The 21,377-nt window shown below is 43.2% G+C and overlaps 1 protein-coding gene across 1 annotated transcript in view; it reads right to left on the reverse strand.

The window, feature by feature from the left end:
- Positions 1-8,730: 8,730 nt before the first annotated feature.
- Positions 8,731-21,377, reverse strand: part of LOC118384199 (RNA binding protein fox-1 homolog 3-like) — a 49,755-nt gene continuing 37,108 nt past the window's right edge. The window contains 3 exon segments of the mRNA XM_052519070.1: positions 8,731-14,744; positions 17,006-17,084; positions 19,083-19,141. Of these exon segments, the coding sequence (XP_052375030.1) occupies positions 14,700-14,744; positions 17,006-17,084; positions 19,083-19,141 (183 nt within the window). The 3' untranslated portion in view covers positions 8,731-14,699.

The raw sequence follows: 21,377 nt of genomic DNA on the forward strand, positions 1-21,377 counted from the left end.
CATATGGCTTATTATATATTTTTAATTGTACTTCTTTAGTAAAGAGTTTGTTAATGCCTTTGTTAATATTACAGTAAATATAGGAACATTTAGTTACCTACTTGTTACCTACACGTTAATTAAGAAGTTAACTGTTCAAAATGTTCTAGAATCTCAAGGATCCTAAATAAGAAAGGACAGGCTGGAAAGTCCTGAGGTATTTCAATCTTTACAGCAGATCTCCATATCTAATCCTACTGTGTTCCATTTGTCCAGCACGCAGCACCTCAGGCAGCCTTGCCCTTCTATCAGGCACTGGAGGCTGCTGCTCTTTGTTATATATGCCATGGCTTGATGTATAGGGTCTTTTAGCCCCCGGTTTGGCTCAAATCCGAGGGCCCATTTGTACAGATGGGCTTTTACGTGGGCCATTTTAGCAAAGTACCCACCCCATAAAGCCAAAGTGCCTCATTGCTTAATAAGTGTGTGATTATGGTCATTTCCTGTGGTCGAGGTGATAGATTATATTTTAGTCCAACAGAGGCTTTTATCATTTTTTATCTTCTCGCTTGACCTTAATCAACCACGGGATGTTTGAACAAAACCCAAAGACAATATTTCAGATAAAAGGTGTGCATGGTGAGATCACACAACTGGTGATGGGGGAACCTATTGGATTAAAGGACGTATGGCCTAATTAGAAACAAGTGATAAAACATGTAATGACGTTATACAGCTGAGTAATACTAACACGCAGTGGCTCGTTGGTTAAGGTAATGTAACCTGTACGACGAGGCTATGGTGCCACCAAGTGGGGGAACCTTGATATTACAATCTGTAAAGCGGATGGACAAACCATTACATCACATATACCATCACAAAACAAGGCTCTTATGCTTTCTGATCCCCATTTTACAACCCAATTAAATCTAAAGATACTGCTAAATGAATACAATATAAATCCAAGTTGATGAAGTCATCCAAACTTCACCTAATAAGCATACATGCGTTTCCTCTTCCTGTTCTTCTAAACCACTTATTCATGATATACACAGGTAACTGCCAAAATAAAGGAAGCACCAACATAAAGTGTCTTAATAGGGTGTTGGGCCACCAAGTGCCACCAGAACAGCTTCAATGCACCTTGGCATATATTCTACAAGTGTCTGGAACTCTATTGGAGATGTGACACCATTCTTCAACGAGAAATTGCATTATTTGGTGTTTTGTTGATGATGGTGGAAAACACAGTCTCAGGCACCAATCCAGAATCTCCTATAAGGGTTCAACTGGGTTTAGATCTGGTGACTGAGGCACAGATACACACACACACGCACGCACGCACGCACGCACACACACACACACACTTTTTCTAGACATGGTAGCCAAAATAATGGGCAACTGGGCATTTTTATACATGACCATAAGCATTATAGGATGTTTTAATTGCTTAATTAACTGAGGAACCACACCTGTTGGGAAGCAGCTGCTTTCAATATTCGTTGTATCCTCCATTAACTCAAGTGCTTTCTTTATTTTGGCAGATAGATCACTTAGATCACTTACCATAATAAATGGAAGCATATATGCGGCGTTCTTGTGCTAGTCAAAACTAGGAAAACTCAGAAATGTTCGACTTACTAACTGGTTGAATGTGGCACGTGTATAACTATACTGAACAAAAATATAAATGCAACATGCAATAATTTCAACGATTTTACTGAGTAACAGTTAATATAAGGAAATCAGTCAATTGAAAGAAATGAATTAGGCCCTAATCTATGGATTTCACATGACTGGGCAGGGGCCCACTCGGGAGCCAGGTCCTTCCACTGGGGAGCCCCCCCTAGGAGTTGTGCCCCGTCCCCCTTCCACATCTCCCCCAGCTCTCGGTGTCATTGTGATGTCCCATCAAGGGATGTTCTGTCCTTAGGGAGTCCACACACACTACACACACTGCTACAGTAACTCATCTTCCACTACACTGTAACACCAAAAATACACTACCTTTTGGTTGAAGTAGACAAGTTTATTCATGATAATAATGATGATGATGAGGATGATGATAATATTAATAATTAGTCATAATTATAATAACGTTAATGTCATAATAAATAGAACTCTTAATCTGAAGCACATAAGAGAAGCATACAGAAAGAGAAATAAAGAACACAAAGTTTAGAATACAGAGCCAGAGGAGAGGGGACTTTTAGAGACTTTTACCTTTCAATATATCCATTGAATTTTTTAACATTTTTTAACTTTATTTAACTGGAACATTTACAAAAAAGAGAAAGAGATATATTTAAAAAATCCTTATAAATAAATGTGTCATTATAGAACAAAATACAAGATTTTGGGAGTCAGAGGGAAGGGGGGATATTATGTACAGTAGGTTCAGGAATACAAAAGGGACGGTAGACTCACACAGTAGAAGGGGAGGGGGTGGTACAGTAGTAACTCTCTCTCAGAGGGATATCCTGCTCATGTCACAGCTCAAGCCATTGTGCTCAGGGCTCAGAAAGATAAGGACTGGTACTTGCAGTCTACACAGAGATCAGGAGGGTGGCCTACTGCCTGCCTGCCTGACATCCCACCTGCTGTTTCTTCACACTCACATTTGACCTGAAACTGACTGGGAGTTAGTTAGCCACATACACTATGTGACTCTCACAATCAAATCTACATCTATACACTAAACCTGCTTATGATCATTTCCTTCCTCAACAGGACCTGTTACTTAATGTGATGATGAATATACATGTTATTTCCATAAGGGTGTCTGTAATATAGCTAAGAGAAAGTAGTTGGGGCCCTGCAGGGTCAGAGTAGTTGGGGCCCTGCAGGGCCGGAGTAGTTGGGGCCGAGTAGGGTCAGAGTAGTTGGGGCCCTGCAGGGTCGGAGTAGTTGGGGCCGAGTAGGGTCAGAGTAGTTGGGGCCCTGCAGGGTCGGAGTAGTTGGGGCCCTGCAGGGCCGGAGTAGTTGGGGCCCTGCAGGGCCAGAGTAGTTGGGGCCCTGCAGGGCCGGAGTAGTTGGGGCCCTGCAGGGCCGGAGTAGTTGGGGCCCTGCAGGGTCGGAGTAGTTGGGGCCCTGCAGGGTCGGAGTAGTTGGGGCCCTGCAGGGCCAGAGTAGTTGGGGCCCTGCAGGGTCGGAGTAGTTGGGGCCCTGCAGGGTCGGAGTAGTTGGGGCCCTGCAGGGCCAGAGTAGTTGGGACCCTGCAGGGTCAGAGCAGTTGGGGCCCTGCAGGGCCAGAGTAGTTGTGAATGACTCTCTGGAGCACTAGCTATCTGTTGGCAATCAGCAAGTTGTTAAGCAGTTCTGTAGCATATTTCTAGGCCAAAACGTGTGTCTGTGATTCTCTGTATTTGAGTGTGTGTTCATGTGTCTTTGTTTAAAGATGCATTATGAAGGTTTCATATAATTTCAGCCAGTAGTTTTTCGGTCCCCGAAAACTGTGCACAATTGTGTACAACGTCATCCATTTTGTCTTGCAAAAAGAATGTGCATGATATGTTACGAAATCCAATTCATACAGCATGTTACGAATTTGTAAGTGCTTAAGATCCTGTCCAATCTCTTTAAGTGCAGGGGGAGGGGAAGATCAGTTCACACAATCACCATCACGCTTTCAGTCATATAACACATGATCACATGTTACAGTATATCAGGGGTATAGCTTGTAGGAGGAGGGTGCCCCTTATCTACCCCCTCTACTCCCTGATACCACCACAGCCCATATAATAGATATGTATATATATATATATATGTATATATATATTTATATACAGAAACATAATACATACTTGTTGGAAACCCTAGACATTAAAATACATTCAAGAACTGAACCAACATTCTTGTTTAAACACATGTTTACAGTGACTCTCCTGATATAAAGTAAGGTTGCTTCAACAAATTAAAACGTTTTTTTCTTCTTTAAAAGTTTTCAGTGCTGCAAATCACACAAATAAATATTCTCAGAATACATTGACAAAACAACATTGTAATTGACATGTTTCAGCCCTCATTCCTTTATTACCATTGGATGGGCACTAGTTCTATAATGTTTATCAAGCGACATAGTCCATATGCCTTAGGCTTGTGTTTTGGTTATGCACCTGCTGATGTATTACAATTAGATTATTTGATTATAATTCAATTGTTACATGGACATTGATGAGTATTTCTCTTCTCTGGAAACGTGCGTCGTTAGTTAAATGCTCCCTGGCTTGTTGGTCTGTCTGTTTGAGATACTTTGTCCACTGGTGCAGATAGAGACACAAAGGCTTGGGCTTTGACCCTGGCAGGAGAGGAAAGTCAGGGACTAACACATCAAACTCTCTTTCTCTCGTCCTGAATCAGAGACCTCTGCTGGGGCTTGGAGAGGAAAGAGAGCTTACTCATTTCTCTACTGGCTTACCCACAGACAAGTAGACCAGTGACAGTACTGCCCATGGAGAGTGGACCAGTGGTGCTGCCAGGAGGAAGTGGAGTCATGACGACAGCATCCACAGGGAAGTAGACCAGTGACAGTACTGCCCATGGAGAGTGGACCAGTGGTGCTGCCAGGAGGAAGTGGAGTCATGACGACAGTATCCACAGGGAAGTAGACCAGTGACAGTACTGCCCATGGAGAGTGGACCCGTGGTGCTGCCAGGAGGAAGTGGAGTCATGACGACAGTATCCACAGGGAAGTAGACCAGTGACAGTACTGCCCATGGAGAGTGGACCAGTGGTGCTGCCAGGAGGAAGTGGAGTCATGACGACAGTATCCACAGGGAAGTAGACCAGTGACAGTACTGCCCATGGAGAGTGGACCAGTGGTGCTGCCAGGAGGAAGTGGAGTCATGACGACAGTATCCACAGGGAAGTAGAGCACAGCAGTGACTACCCATATGAAGTTGGCCAGTGACACTGCAACAGGAAGTGGAACAGTGGAACAGTGGCACCAGCGCAAGGAAGGAAGCGGATCAGTGAGACCACGAAAAGACCGCACACAGGAAGTGTAACCATAGAGACCTCCAGCTGGAAGTTAACCTTTGACTCCGACCCACAGAAAGTGGACTTGTAATACAATGCTTTTGCCCGGATGCTGAACCCTCCTAGCCTGCCACTGTAACATTACTGTATGTATATATATATATATATATATATATATATATATATCACCTCCTCTTGTCTGTCAGTGACAGGAGTGGTGTGCCAGAGAGAGAAGAGCAGGACTCTCCCTCTCCACCACAGAATCAGCATCGAGGGCCAACTGTTCGTCTTCCTTACCAAAAACATAAAAACATATTTGTACATATATACTGTTTTATACACATTTTTTACTTGTAAATCACAAGCTGTAAATCACAAAAGTATAGAAAAATAAAATGTGTTATAATAATAACAGGATGCTTTCTCTCTTTTTTCTCTCGTTGTCTTTCTCTTCTATCCGGCAAAGGTGGTCCCTGGAAACTGGCTCACTCCGTCTGTAGCGCTTGTGGCTGGTTTTGACACCGCCGCGGCACCACTCCACACGCACGCCTCCCGTCCTTCCTCACCAGCCTCAGTGGAGGGACTCCTTCTCTTCTTCTCCTGTTGTTTTCTTAAAGCTAGTTCTCCTCTTCTCGTTGTTTTCATCTGTGATGTCCATCAATAGTGAGCACAGCGTTGCCTTTGTTATTTACTGGAGGTGAATAGGAAGAAGAGCAGGGAGACATGGGTAAGTATGCAGAACATCTCTGATTGACACATATAGACAGACAACCTACTTGTGCATTTCACTACCAATAATCATAAAGTTTGTTGTGTTAAGTTTGCTGTGTTTCCTATTCCAAAAAACCTATTCAATATGATGATTCCATACCAGAAACCAGAATGTCAAAATTCTTTGAATATAAACGTTGAGAAAATGTATAGCATAAAAAGTACACTACTCTCACAAAAGTTCCCCTCCATCTTTGTTAAAGCACTGCACCCCAGGGAGGGGGAAAGGTACACAATGTCAGGTTAAGACGGGCTGACGGATTGATGTCAAACCACCCGATTGAGAAGCATGCTGTTATGGATCATGCGCATTTTCGCAGCTTTTTGTTAAAAATCGCGCAACATTTCAGCGCCCTGCTACTCATGCCAGGAATATAGTATATGCATATGATTAGTATGTGTGGATAGAAAACACTCAGACGTTTCTAAAACTGGTTAAATCACGGCTGTGAGTATAACAGAACGTGCGTTTCATCGAAAAGCGCAGGAAAATCTGTTCACTGAAAACTGGAAAATATATCAATGCGCCACTGGAATGTATTGTTGAAAAGAAACCACATTAAATGGGGCCGAGGTTGCAATACCTACAGCTTCCACACGATGTCAACAGTCTTGTCATTTGTCTCGGATTTGTTTCTTGGTCAAACGGACACAAGGCAGGGCATTTCTTCCGGTCTCCGACCGGATGTTTTGGTTGAGAAATATTTGGACATGATATCATGACGTGGAGCTATTGAATATACATCGCCCCGTGATCATTTTGATAGATTATTAACGTTTACTAATACCTAAAGTTGCATTACAAAAGTATTTCGAAGTGTTTTGTGAAAGTTTATCGTCGACTTTTTTTAAAAATGACGTTGCGTTATCAAACTCAGTTTTTTCCTTGATTACACAGTCTTCATAGATCGTTATCTAGGCTATATATGGACCGATTTAATCGGGAAAAAAAGACCCAATAGTGATGTTTATGGGACATCTAGGAGTGCCAAGAAAGAAGCTCGTCAAAGGTAATGAATGTTTTATATTTTATTTCTGCGTTTTGGGTAGCGTCGGCTACCGCATAATCTGTCGTATTAGGTGACGTTGCAGTATTTTGGGGGTACATGCTATCAGATAATAGCTTCTCATGCTTTCGCCGAAAAGCATTTTACAAATCTGACTTGGTGGATAGATTCACAACGAGTGTAGCTTTAATTCACTACCTTGAATGTGTGTTTTAATGAAAGTTTGAGTTTTATCAAAGACTATAGGTGGCGCTCTGAATTTCCGCTGATTGATGTTCCTGCATGGGAACTATATTCTGCGTCATCCTTAAGAAGAAAATCAACTGAAAGGGAAGTTTTTGAGGGAAAAAAGAGAGCATTCTTTTTTCATGCCAGCCTGAAAGTCATACAGCACAAGAGTGAGCTTTAAAGAGCGTAGGCCAAAGCAAATGTTACTTTTCCCCTCAGAACAGAGGGCCATTATCACTCTTCTGGAGTTTACAGTGTACAGTGAAGAGAGTCATACTGAGGCCTATAGCAGTAGTGGAGAGGGGGAGAGAGGGAGGAGCGAGAGGGAGAGAGGGATGAGAGATAGGGAGAGAGGGAGGAGAGGGAGAGAGGGAGGAGAGAGAGGGAGAGAAGGATGAGAGAGAGGGAGGAGAGAGGGAGAGAAGGAGAAGAGAGGGAGAGCGAGGGAGGAGAGAGAGGGAGAGAGGGATGAGAGAGAGGGAAGACAGAGAGGGAGAGCGAGGGAGGAGAGAGAGGGAGAGAGAGAGGGAGGGAGTAGAGAGAGGGAGAAGAGATAGGGAGGAGAGAGAGGTAGAAGAGAGAGGGAAGAGAGAGATAGGGATAAGAGAGATGGAGAGAGGGAGGAGAGAGAGGGAGATAGGGAGGAGAGAGGGAGAGAGAAAGGGAGGAGAGAGAGGGAGAGAGTGAGAAGAGTGAGGGAGAGAGGGAGAAGAGAGAGGGAGAGATGGATGAGAGAGAGGGGAGAGAGAGGGAGAGAGGGAGAAGAGAGAGGGAGAGCGGGAGAAGTGAGATGTAGAGAGGGAGGAGAGAGAAGTAGAGGGAGAAGAGAGAGGGAGAGAGGGAGGATAGAAAGGGAGAGAAGGAGGAGAGAGAGGGTGAGAGGGAGAAGAGAGAGGGAGAGAAGGAGAGAGGGAGGAGAGAGAGTTAGAGAGGGAGGAGAGAGAGGGAGGAGAGAGAGAGAGACAGGTGTCCTTGGACCGTCGTCATGACAGTCTCTCCCTAATTCAGCAGTGAGCCGAGAGGGAAACGAGGAAAACGAGAGGAAAACGAGGCGAGGCTTTCATTTTGACATGGCTTTGTAGTGCTTTTTCACACCTCCTCTTCCAGGGAAGTAACAATTGAATGCGTGGCATGCTAATCTCAGCCCAGAATGACTCTTTGTCTCTCCCTCCACCCCCCTCTGTCTCTCCCTCCGTCTCCCTGTCTCTCTCTCCTCCTCTGTCTCTCCCTCCATCTCCCTCTGTCTCTCCATCCATCTCCCTCTGTCTCTCCCTCCATCTCCCTCTGTCTCTCCATCCATCTCCCTCTGTCTCTCCATCCATGGAGCAGCCTGCCTCATCTTCAGTCCTACGGAGGTCTCACTGGGGACTCTCTATACTAAAATATCCCCATCACTGTATCACTATATAGCAGAGCAGAGAGGGAACACAATAGCACCTGCGCTACATATAGTGCTCCTCACTGACAGGCAGACCAGCATTGGAGCAGCTGCAGTGACACATATATTAATCACTCATGGACAAGTCAATTCAGGGGAGGGTTGAGTCAGTGCTGTAGCAAGTGGCCACTGTCACTGAGGAAGTGCATTGCACTGTACCTAAATTGAACATCTACTTATCTATACAATGCTGGTTTAAATCTGTAGAAATATTGGGTTTCATTTAGCGTGAACAGGAATGGTAGAAGATTTCATTTTACTGTGCCTGATCAGGATTACAATCAACAAGCTGGCAACAGATGAAACATAGAGCTCCAATGACAAACAAAATGCTCTCAGAACTGCTTTATTCTGACACTCAAACAATCAGAGGTTGCTTAGATATGTCACATATACTAACAACTAAGTCATTGATGAAAGAAGACAAAGGAAATGTAATATACTGTACCAATAAATCAAAAGCCAATTACTTACACCTTTCAGACCATATAGACTTTTTTAGAAATGACATACTGTACAACTCATAGAACAAGTTCAGCTGAATTGAAAATACACAGATAAAACCACTATATATATGAACACATAGAAACCAGATAATCAGAGAATTGGTAATATATGTGTATATACATGTATATATTTACAGGAACTTTTAAAACTTTTTTAGCTTGTTTCCCTTTTTCTCTACAAATCTTTTAGATGGATAAAGAAATTAAACGGTCAGCTTATCAAGGCTTACTGACTAGAATAGTAAATACATCATAATGAACTAACAAACTGTGTGTTCAATTGACACAAATAGACATTTTTAACTGTGAGCAAACTGTATATGCCTGGGCATGTGGTTTAACACCTTCATTGAGTGTTTTTAATAATGTAGCTAGCTACGAAAAACAAATGTAGATGGGGATATTATAAAACTGGAAAACCTTTCAGCCTCTACACTATAGATACACATGTTTAATATTTAGCAAAATATAATAAGACACAATATATATTAGCTATTTACATGTTATATGAAGCCTTGATAATTTGACATTTTAACAGTGTAACAATGAATACATTGATTATAAAGGGAGGAAGAGTTGTATGGACACAATACAACTTTAACTGACAACACTCAAACCCATCCAAGTTAAAACATGACATCACTGCAATGTCCTCATGAATACAACTGACCCCGAGTAACCCTGAAAGTAGAGGATGTCAATGAAAAGGTGTGTTCTAGGCCGACTTTCTTTTTTAACTGTGAAATGTAGCTGCTGGTAGACTGAGATCTGCACATTGCTATAGTGAAGATGTAGTGTAGGAATGGCCTGTAAGTGAAGCTAGCGATACAGTGATTGATAGTGGCTGATTAGCCTGCTCTAATTTATGGTGGTGAGGCATGGCGGCTAACACCCCTCCTGGGCATTGATGTTCCTCTCATAGGAGCTAGCATCTTATCAGGCGGGTTCACGTGCAGACAGGAAATGAGTGGGTGCTTAAAGTGGAAGATTCTATTTTACTGTACAAGGTTTTACAAGGTTAGGTTATCAATGAGTTAGGACTTATAAAGTGATTTATTGAGGCAAAGAGTTGTCATGGAGAGAGATTTCAGGATGTCTAGACTAGAGGAAAGAAGTTGGCAAACCTCAAAAACACACAGCCAGTGAAAAACATGAATTACTATTCGTCACACTATGGCCTCCAGTGTATTTGCTAAACGATAGCTTCAGAAGAGCAGCCTTCATTAAGATGTCTGCTCTCAGTCTCTGACACTGTGGCTTTCCTACTCAACTCATTTATGACTTATCTGCACCCAAACTGAACAGGGGGATTCAAATAGTCTATTTCCTTTCAAGCGGATCAACTGGTACTATAGTAATTACTAAGTTTCTCTCTCCAATTAAGTTCAGTGTAGAAGTAGCCGTCTGCTAAATAGGATTTTGAAACAACAGCTGTAATGACGGGCATCATTAGGAATTGGTAGGCAGTGAGAGGGAGAATTCAAAGCCATGAGGTTCTCTTTGACCAAGGCAGAGGGGAGTATTTTCCTTGCCGTTCAGTGTATGCGTGTGGAGCTGTCTCTTTTATAATATATATATTTTGTGTGGAGCTGTCTCAAGCCTATGTGTTCAAACAGCAGAATTCCACTGCTGTAAATTCAGCTTAAGACGTAGACGCTAATTGAGTTGAAGAAACAGTGGAACTTGGCTTCAGTGAGCCGTTGTTCTTGGGGGATTCTCTGTGTTAGTTCCACAGAGAATCCAGTTGCGCCAGCTGTGTCAAACCTACTATTCACACACGCACGCACACACACACACACGCGCACGCACGCACACACACGCACGCACACACACGCGCGCACGCACGCACACACACACGCACACACACACATGCGCACGCACACACACATACGCATGCACACACACACACACGCATGCACACACGCATGCACACACACACATGCACACACACACACACACACACACACACACACACACACACACACACACACACACACACACACACACACACACACACACACACACACACACACACACACACACACACACACACACACACACACACACACACACACACACACACACACGGTGTAATTGAATCAGAAACACCTACAAATACATTAATAACAATGTCTGAAGCTGTTTTGTATCATATAAAAGCCCCCATGGTGGAACCCTGGTATATAAAAGGAAGAACAAGGTATCATTTTCTTTGATCAAGTGATGATATGTTATTTTGGTATACAACATTAATCTATATCATGTTCAACATGTTGAGTAAACATAACTGCTCATATATGATGTCTTTATAAACATGTCACATCTACAAAATGATCCAAATCAAACAGATAACACTTGAGAGGATACATACGTAAATGATATCATTGTAACACGCAGGTGTTATAATACATAAATGGAAGAAGTTTGGAACCACCGAGACTCTTCCTAGAGCTGTATGGAACAAGGTATTTTCTCCTGAAAGTGAAATATGATACAATCATGTTCACAGTCCATTTCTCTCCTCATAATGGAAAGTCTATAATCTCTCACTGTACCTGCTCTAGTAATTCAGCTCTTCCAGAGAGATTTAGGCTAAATAAACCAATAGGTCAATGCTCTGTCATTGTAAAGTGGGGGAACCCACTGGTAGTGTTTGGTGGGTATGCTTGACTTATGCTAGTCATTTTGGGTGCTGGTATTGTTTTATTTAGGTGCAGGAGCTCAAGCAGTAGAACATCTGAGGTGCTGGTGCTCAGCTCTGGTAAGCTTCTGCCCAAGTCAAGCACTGATTATGTCAAGAAAATCTTCAATAAACAGACAAGCATTCCACTGATACAATTAGTTGTCAGATCAAATCACTTGTAGTGGTTTATCCTGAGGTACAGAATGTTTTGTGCAATACTGAAAAGTGAATAGTTATCAGGAATTGCACTACAGTACTTCATAGATGAGTCGACAGCGTAGCCTACTAAAAATAATGATTACCCACCTCTAAACGTCACATACAGTGGGGAGAACACGTATTTGATACATTGACGATTTTGCAAGTTTACTTAAAAATCATGATTTTCTGGATTTTTGTTTTAGATTCCGTCTCTCAAAGTTGAAGTGTACCTATGATAAAAATTACAGACCTCTACGTGCTTTGTAAGTAGGAAAACCTGCAAAATCGTCAGTGTATCAAATACTTGTTGTCCCCACTGTATAGTGCCTTCTGGAAGCACTCAGACAACTTGACTTTTTGCAAAAATGTTTATGTTACAGCTTTATTCTAAAAATTATTCAATTAAATTTTTTATTCAGCAATCTACACACAATCTACACGCAATACCCCATAAAGCAAAAATAGGTTTTTAGAAAGGTTTGCAAATGTATTCAAAATAAAAAAAACAGAAATACCTTATTTACAAGTATTCAGACACTTTGCTATGAGACTCGAAATTGAGCTCAGGTGCATCCTGTTTCCATTGAACATCCTTGAGATGTTTCTACAACTTGATTGGAGTCCACATGTGGTCAATTCAATTAATTGGACATGATTTGGAAAGCCATACACCTGTCTGTACAAGGTCCCACAGCATGTCAGAGCAAACACCAAGCCATGAGGTCAAAATAATTTTCTGTAGAGCCAGGATTGTGTCGAGGCACAGATCTGGAGAAGGGTACCAAAACATTTCTGCAGCATTGAAGGTCCCCAAGAACACAGTGGCCTCCACCATTCTTAAATGAAAGACGTTTGGAACCACCAAGACTCTTCCTAGATCTGGCTGCCCGGCCAAAATGAGCAATCGGGGGAGAAGGGCCTTGGTCAGGGAGGTGGACAAGAACCCGATGGTCAGGGAGGTGACCAAGAACCCGATGGTCACTCTGACAGAGCTCTAGAGTTCCTCTGTGGAGATGGGAGAATCTCCCAGAACGACAACCATCTCTGCAGCACTCCCCCAATCAGGCCTTTATGGTAGTGACCAGACAGAAGCCACTCCTCAGTAAAAGGCACATGACAGTCCGCTTGGAGTTTGCCAAAAGGCACCTGAAGACTCTCAAACCTTGAGAAACAAGATTCTCTGGTCTGATGAAATCAAGATTGAACTTTTTGGCCTGAATGCCAAGCGTCACATCTGGAGGAAACCTGTCACCATCCCTTCGGTGAAGCATGGTGGTGGTAGCATCAGGGTGTGGGGATGTTTTTCAGCGACAGGGACTAGGAGACTAGTCAGGATCGAGGGAAAGATGAACGGAGCAAAGTACAGAGAGATCCTTGATAAAAACCTGCTCCAGAGCGCTCAGGACCGCAGACTGGGGCGAAGGTTCACCTTCCAACAGGACAACAACCCTAACCACACAGCCAAGATAACCCAGAAGTGACTTCGGGACAAGTCTCTGAATCTCCTTGAGTGGCCCAACCAGAGACCGGACCTGAACCCGATCGAACTTGAACCCGATCGAACATCTCTGGAGAGATCTGAAAATAGCTGAGCAGCAACGCTCCACATCTAACCTGATAGAGCTTGAGAGGATATGCAGAGAGGAATGGGAGAAACTCCCCAAATACAGGTGTGAAATCAAATCAAATTTTATTTGTCACATACACATGGTTAGCAGATGTTAATGCGAGTGTAGCGAAATGCTTGTGCTTCTAGTTCCGACAATGCAGGACTGCCAAGCTTGCTGCGTCATAACCAAGAAGACTCGAGGCTGTAATTGCTACCAAAGGTGCTTCAACAAAGTACTTTGTAAAGTGTCTGAATGCTGAATACTGAATACTAAATCTGATATTTCTGTTTATTTTACATAGATTTTCAAGAAAATAAAAAATACATGTTTTTGCTTTGTCATTATGGGGTACTGTGTGTTGCCTGATGAGGGGGGGAAACAATTGAATCAATTTTGTAATAAGGCTGTAACGTAACAAAATTCAGAAAAAGTCAAGGTGTCTAAATATTTTCTGAATGCACTGTACACTTCAGTTAATTATACGTGAACATGCAGATCAGTGTGGAAAAAATGTGCCTGAAATAAACAAAGACATTGAATCCTTCACAATCCTAAGTCCTTTAGCCTAGAGTGCCATCACATTAGCGAGAGCTAGCCCAGTCTCAACCCCAGGTGAACTCTGACCCCTCACTGTGGTGCAATGGTGCTCACTCTGCATGCTGTCACACCACATCACTGTTAGGACTCCAATTCAAGTGCATTAGGACACTCCAACATTACAGAGCAATCATACAGTTGACAGTGGCGTCTTGTGAAATAAGAATTAGCAGGGCATGTGCATCGTCTTTTTTTATTATTATAATTATATATTTCTAATGCTAATTGGAATACAATATTTTGTTTCCTGCTTGAATTTCATTGAATTCCAATTGAAGAATAGGCTAAATAACAGTGTATCTAATGCCCCACTAGATTGTCATCCATCTGACGGTCACTGCAGAAACACACCCCTCTGATCATGCATCATGCGTACTACAGTAGGCACACATTGGATATGGTGACACAGCACCCATCTACAGCAGTCACATGTGCAGAACATAACTTCTCCGAAATCAATCCAAAGCACAAAATGAATACAAAACAAATCATAGGAGCAGACCAATGATGACATCAACAAGGTTGTAGAAATCGTCTGTAGCGGGAGGGCGGGTGTCAGGGGGAGGGGTCAGCATTGGTAACCTGGAAGCTTTTAGTTTGATTTCGCGCTCCACGAAGGATGAGGTGTTTGCTTGTTTGTTAATTGGTTTGATTTTTGTTTGTTGGGGGGTAATGTCTCTGTCTTTCTCTCTTTTCTTTCTGTTAGTAGGGAGTGAAGCGACTGTACCCTCCTCTGTATAGGCTAGCCTGCAACATCAAAGATGAAAAAGGACCAATCAGTATTAAGGTGGTGACAGCTTGGTTGTTGAGTTCTGTTTTTTCCACAAATTTCCTTCCTTTATTGGTTTTGTTAAAACGTCTGTGTCTGAAGGACATGGGATTAAATGGCATTTAATTGAGCTGGTTTAATCAAAGTAACAATAGTTCTTGTTCATTAGAGTATGCAGAAGTTGGGTATGTGTGTGTTCTGAGGAGGGGCGGTCCAGGTGTTGGAGCTGGAGGATAAAGAACCTGGTAGTGATAAAGTATGAACTTAGTCTGAAATCATTTTGATATTTGTACCAGAGAGAAAAACCCTTTCCTAGATATCAATATTCTTCTTTTGGCTTGCTCGCCCTCAAATGCAGTTTCCATGCATTAATTACATTAAGCAACAAATTGGAAAATACTGTGTTTGTTTCATGCTTTTGACTGTAGGAAAACATTCCTCACGGAATGGCTTTCCAGGCTACAACAATGTCATAGATCCAACCAAAGCGAATTAAGTTCAAAGGAGTTTAATCATAATTCTCTTTCAAGTCCAACCATAGTGCCCACACCTTTCTGCATGTGTATTGCACCAGAGGATATTGCTCCCTAGGTCTACTGCCATGCTCTGGGTAACCAGGGCAAACACACACACACACACACACACACACACACACACACACACACACACACACACACACACACACACACACACACACACACACACACACACACACACACACACACACACACACACACACACACACACACACACACACACACACACACACACACACACACACACACAAACCTTCAAAGGCTAATATCCCTTAATTTAAAGGAACCCTCTTGCTTGTATAAAATTTTCAGCAGTATAAAAAAGCATTTGCAATTTTTTTGCACGCTGGAAATCAGCAAAGAGAATTTTCAGCAACCTCAGAGGAACTAATTATTGAAAGGTTTCTAAATGCAAAAATCACTGCTCTCTCCTCTGGAACCATTAATCAAAGAGGACTAAAGAATTAGTAACCAAACCAATTTTTTCCTGAATCTATTTCATGGTGTGTCTCTTCACTGTAAGATCTGAACTCCTATTGTGTCAAGATGGTTTATTCACTACCAGGGTCTCGCACCTCACCAGCTTCCACCCCACCACAGTGATCCCCTCAACTTCCACCCCACCACAGTGATCCCCTCAACTTCCACCCCACCACAGTGATCCCCTCAACTTCCACCCCACCACAGTGATCCCCTCAACTTGCCCCACACACACACAACCCAAGCTCAGACATGAAGGGCCAAATTCAGCCTGGCTAAGAAAGGGTGACTAAGAGTGGCAGAGAAGGGAAGGAAATTTGGAGGAAAAGAAGCACAGTTTTTAATTAAGTAAATGAAGAGCAAAAAAATAAATGTCTTAATTAATGAAAGCTTTTAGCTAGCAGCTGCACCGGGGAACTGTACGCTGTTTTTTATGTTGTTGAAAAATCACATGCATGCCGGAATGGTACATTTAAGCCATTTGTCTGGCAGAGAGAGCTCGTCCCATCAACCTTGTGGACTGGAGGGGTGAGTGAGAGAACTCCCTCCCTCCATCCCTCTCTTTCTCTTCCATGTCCCACGGCACACTGCTGCATGCGTTTGATGGTCGTTAATCTTTCAAATTAGTCTATGAGCCCAGTCCCATGCCCTCATTGTAAAACAAAACATTGAGAAACTATCTCCCCATTATAGGATGGTCTTTTACTGATAATATTTTCATCTTTGATGTTAGCTGCAAAAGCTAGCTAAAAACAGACATTAACCATTCAACTTCACCCCTTTAAGTTTAGAGTTTGGCTGAAAGGAAGAATGGAACAACTCATTTGGAGTTGAATAGTGTCAGGAAGAGAATGATTATATTAGTGTTGAAGATGCACACGTGTTTGGATTGAATTAGCTGTCGTGATCATTCCCATTTTAGCAGTAAAAAGCCTGAATCAAATTAATATTGTATGTATGAGGTGAGCTTGTGTGACAAAACATGAAACAAATCCATTTCACTGAATTCACAATGACCACATGCTAGGGAATTCTGCTGCACTCCACTAGGTTGTGCCAAACAGCATGACAAGAGGAAATAAAGCCCACTGACTTGGCTTAGTTCAATGGTCTTTATCTCCGAGTGCTCCTGGAGCGACAGAGTACTGCGGCTGGCGGCCTCTGCTCTGTGTTAGTGTGGCTAGCCAACAACAGGGTGCAGAGGAAAGCGAGAGCAGACTTACCATGGTCCCCACACTGTATGTGGCGGCAGGGCCGATTGTGTGGTGGTAGGGGTCTGCTGTTGCATAGACTCTGCCATAGCTGCAATGGAAAAGGCCAGGAGATTAGGGTCATTGACGTAGAGTATATTTTCAATGCTTGTTGGATACCTGGCCCTAAAGTCAACACATTCAAGTCTCTAAAACAATTATTTCCCTCTCTCTACCCCCTGGTTTAGAAAACGATACAAGGCTGAGTAGAAAAGGAGTTCAAAGGTGGTTGGATCATTCTCTGTGAATACACATTGTCCTTTTCACTGTCACCTTGATTAGTTGGCAGTGATGGGTATTGAGGGGTGAGAGAAAGAGAGACAGAGAGAGAGAGAGAAAGAGAGAAAGAAAGAGAAAACAGAGAAAGATAGAGGTGCTGGAGGGCTTGGGCCCAGTCTGTGTACACTCTCTCACCCTGCTGTTGTTTACCCAAGCTGAACAGTGGGCTCACACCAATGTCTTTTCATTGTTGCTGGTTTGGAACTAATCCTTCCAATTTCCTTCTGAGACAGGACAAGATGTGTGCTTATTTATTTATTTACTCGACTTCACATATTCCTTTATTTACTTTTTTTCTTCAATGCTCGCTTGCAAATGAGGGTCTGTACGGAGCAGATAAGGCACTCCCAGCCAAGCACTGAGGGCACCAAATCAACCAGGAATAAAAACCAAGAGGAGAGAGGGAGAAATGTCATTTTCCTTAAGGAGACAAGACATCCAGCCTACAAGGCTAGAGCGGGGCGAGGAGGACATTGAGTTATATAAGATCTAAATATGGTGTGTCCCATTGGAGTCCAACACCCAAGGTCAGTGAGCAGGACGTGGAGGGGGAAGGAGCTGGATGAGAAGGCTCCAGGGGGAGAGGATGGGCTGTACCATGACATGGTCAGGGGTGGTCTCTGTGATACTCTTATCTACTGTGAGCACCAAACCCCAGAGGCCCACTAAGGCTAATCTATCTACAAAATGGGCTCTCACCAGAGTGGCATTGCTAACCACCTCGAGGTCAAACGGCCCCTCAGAACGTACGTCACACGGCTTCACTACGCTGATTGGCCCCTGGCAGGGCCTCAGTAATACGAAGCAGGCCTGTGGGCACAAGCATTTTGAAAAATGAATGTTTCATATTTTATGGGGATTTTACAAGCCTCTTATGATCCCTGTGACCTCCTTTCATGATTGGCTGATTGCTCCGCTGGTAAGTCTGATAAGGTATTGCTGAGACAAACCCCTATTGATCCAATGGGCTTGACCGCTTATTCAAAAAGAAACAAACAGACAAGGGAAGCAAAACAAAGCAAAACAAACAACTCGGGCGAATTACATTAAATCTCAGGAGGAAAATATAGGCAAGAGAAACAGGAATTAAATCCCTCCCAGAGGAAAAAGCTGCTGTCCAATTTCTGCTCCCTTCCGAGCACGGCTGCTCATAATTCACAGTGCGGCGAGGCCAGATAAATCTCACATTATCGATATGATCTTCAGGTTCTCAGGCAGGGTGTACGTTATCACAAGTGACATGCTCAATCCCTCCCAGATTAGATTCCCAAACCAGCCCACATCCAGCCTGACAGCAGCTTTGAAGGCCCGAATGAATCAGCCACGCCTCCTCAAACGGAGCACACCTGAACCCGAATGACATCAGTCAGAAGTGATAGAGTCCCTGCCCATCCATCCATCCCTCTCTCCCTTCCTCCCGCAGACCGCAGGCCATTCATAAATACAGTTGGTATGCCCTCTCGCCCGTCAAAGGCAGAGAGGCATGGGATAGATCATCTTGTCGAACAAGGTTACTTCTTTGTGTGCTTTAGCCTGAGGCCATAGTGGATCTCCTAATGGACAGTTCAATCTGAGGGAGGGTCACAACTCCAGAGCGAGTTTATCTTCACCCTTCTATGTGGGAGATACTTTGGAGAGTTGGGGAAAGGTTGAAGTCACTTGTCAGACCTTGTCACAACTTCTAATTGAATCCATCACAATATCAATGGTCTTCCATTTGTTCAAGTAATATGATGTGTTTTATGTTATGCAGCAGGTGGAATGTACTCACCTGTCACTGTAGGCAGCAGCGGTGGTGGGCTGGGCGTATCGGTACGCAGCGTAGCCCCCCTGTTGGAAACTCAGACTGTTACACAATCACCCACAACAGCATGTGTATTACCATATTCTCAAACAAATAATACAAGCACTTACTAAAAGATCCAACATCGGGTTTGAAACATTGTCCATTGTTGGGAACATTTCAAAACTGCATATTCTATTCATTTTTCAAGTATTCATATGAAACCATTCAAAACGTCTAATTTCTTTAAATGGAAGAGTCACTGAGGCACTGAGGCAAGGTGCAAGACGCCCAGAACACAGCCAGAGGGAGCTGTTTAATATTTGGTAGCTGAGGCAGCGGAGAATGAGTGATCCCCTGTGAGACTGGGGAGGAGAGCCATTCGTTCCCTCTGTGGCACAGTGCGTGACAGTAGGTGCACAACAACGTCCACATGAGAAAGAACAGAACAGTGGTGTGTTAACGCTCCCCAAATTCATCCCGCATTCAGAATGGGGAAGCAGCAACATGCTGCATTATTGAAGAGACCCCTTTATCTTTACACGTACTGTGTTGCACAGGAGCAAACCAAGACGTCCAGCGCCTTCAGAAACTATTCACACCCTTTGACTTTTTCCACATGCTGATGTGTTACAGCCTGAATTTAAAATGGATTGAATTGAGATGTTCTGTCACTGGCCTACAAACAATACCCCATGATGTCAAAGTTGACGTTTAGAAATGTTTACAATTTAATACAAAATAAAAAGCTGAAATGCCTTGAGTCAACAAGAATTCAACCCCTTTGTTATGGCAAGCCTAAATAAGTTCAGGAGTAAAAATGTTTTCCAATGGCTTGCAAGGAAGGGCACATATTGGTAGATTGGTAAACATAAAAAAGCAGGCATTGAATAACCCTTTGAGCATGGTGAAGTTATTAATTACACTATGGATGGTGTATCAACACACCCAGTCACTACAAAGATACAGGCGTCCTTCAGAACTCGGAGAGGAAGGTAGCCTCTCAGGGATTTCACCACGATGCCAACAGTTTTGAGTTTAATGGCTGTGACAGGAGAAAACTGCGGATGGATCAACAACATTCTAGTTAATCCATAATACTAACCTAATTGACAGAGTGAAAAGAAGGAAGCCTGTACAGAATAAAAATATTCCAAAACATGTATCCTGTTTGCAATAAGGCATTAAAGTAAAAAAATGTTAAAGTAAAGAAATTAACGTTATATCCTGAATTCAAAGCGTTAAGTTTTGGGCAAATCTAATACAACACATCACTGAGTACCTCTCCTCATATTTTCAAGCATGGTGGTGGCTGCATCATGTTATGGGCATGCTTGTTTTTAAGATAAAAATAAATAGAACTGAGCAAAGCACAGGCAAAATTCACGAGGAAAACCTGGTTCAGTCTGCTTTCCAACAGACACTGGCAGACAAATTCACCTTTCAGCAGGACAATAACCTAAACGTTGCTTACCAAGATGACATTGGAAGTTTCAGAGTGACCCAGATACAGTTTTGACTTAAATCAGCTTGAAAATCTATAGCAAGACTTGAAAATGTTTGTCTATCAATGGTCAACAACCAACTTAACAGATCTTGAATCATGTTGAAGTCATGTTGAAGGCCTTTCTAATCGACCTGGCCCGTGTATCCTGGAAGGACATTGACCTCATCCCGTCAGTTGAGGATGCCTGGTCATTCTTTAAAAGTAACTTCCTCACCATTTTAGATAAGCATGCTCCGTTCAAAAAATGCAGAACCAAGAACAGATACAGCCCTTGGTTCACTCCAGACCTGACTGCCCTCGACCAGCACAAAAACATCCTGTGGCGGACTGCAATAGCATCGAATAGCCCCCGTGATATGCAACTGTTCAGGGAAGTCAGGAACCAATACACGCAGTCAGTCAGGAAAGCTAAGGCCAGCTTCTTCAGGCAGAAGTTTGCATCCTGTAGCTCCAACTCCAAAAAGTTCTGGGACACTGTGAAGTCCATGGAGAACAAGAGCACCTCCTCCCAGCTGCCCACTGCACTGAGGCTAGGAAACACGGTCTCCACCGATAAATCCATGATTATCGAAAACTTCAATAAGCACTTCTCAACGGCTGGCCATGCCTTCCGCCTGGCTACTCCAACCTCGGCCAACAGCTCCGCCCACCCCGTAGTTCCTCACCCAAGCCTCTCCAGGTTCTCCTTTACCCAAATCCAGATAGCAGATGTTCTGAAAGAGCTGCAAAACCTGGACCCGTACAAATCAGCTGGGCTTGACAATCTGGACCCTCTA

Source organism: Oncorhynchus keta, chromosome 5, assembly GCF_023373465.1.
Source record: "Oncorhynchus keta strain PuntledgeMale-10-30-2019 chromosome 5, Oket_V2, whole genome shotgun sequence".
Lineage (NCBI taxonomy): Eukaryota > Metazoa > Chordata > Actinopteri > Salmoniformes > Salmonidae > Oncorhynchus > Oncorhynchus keta.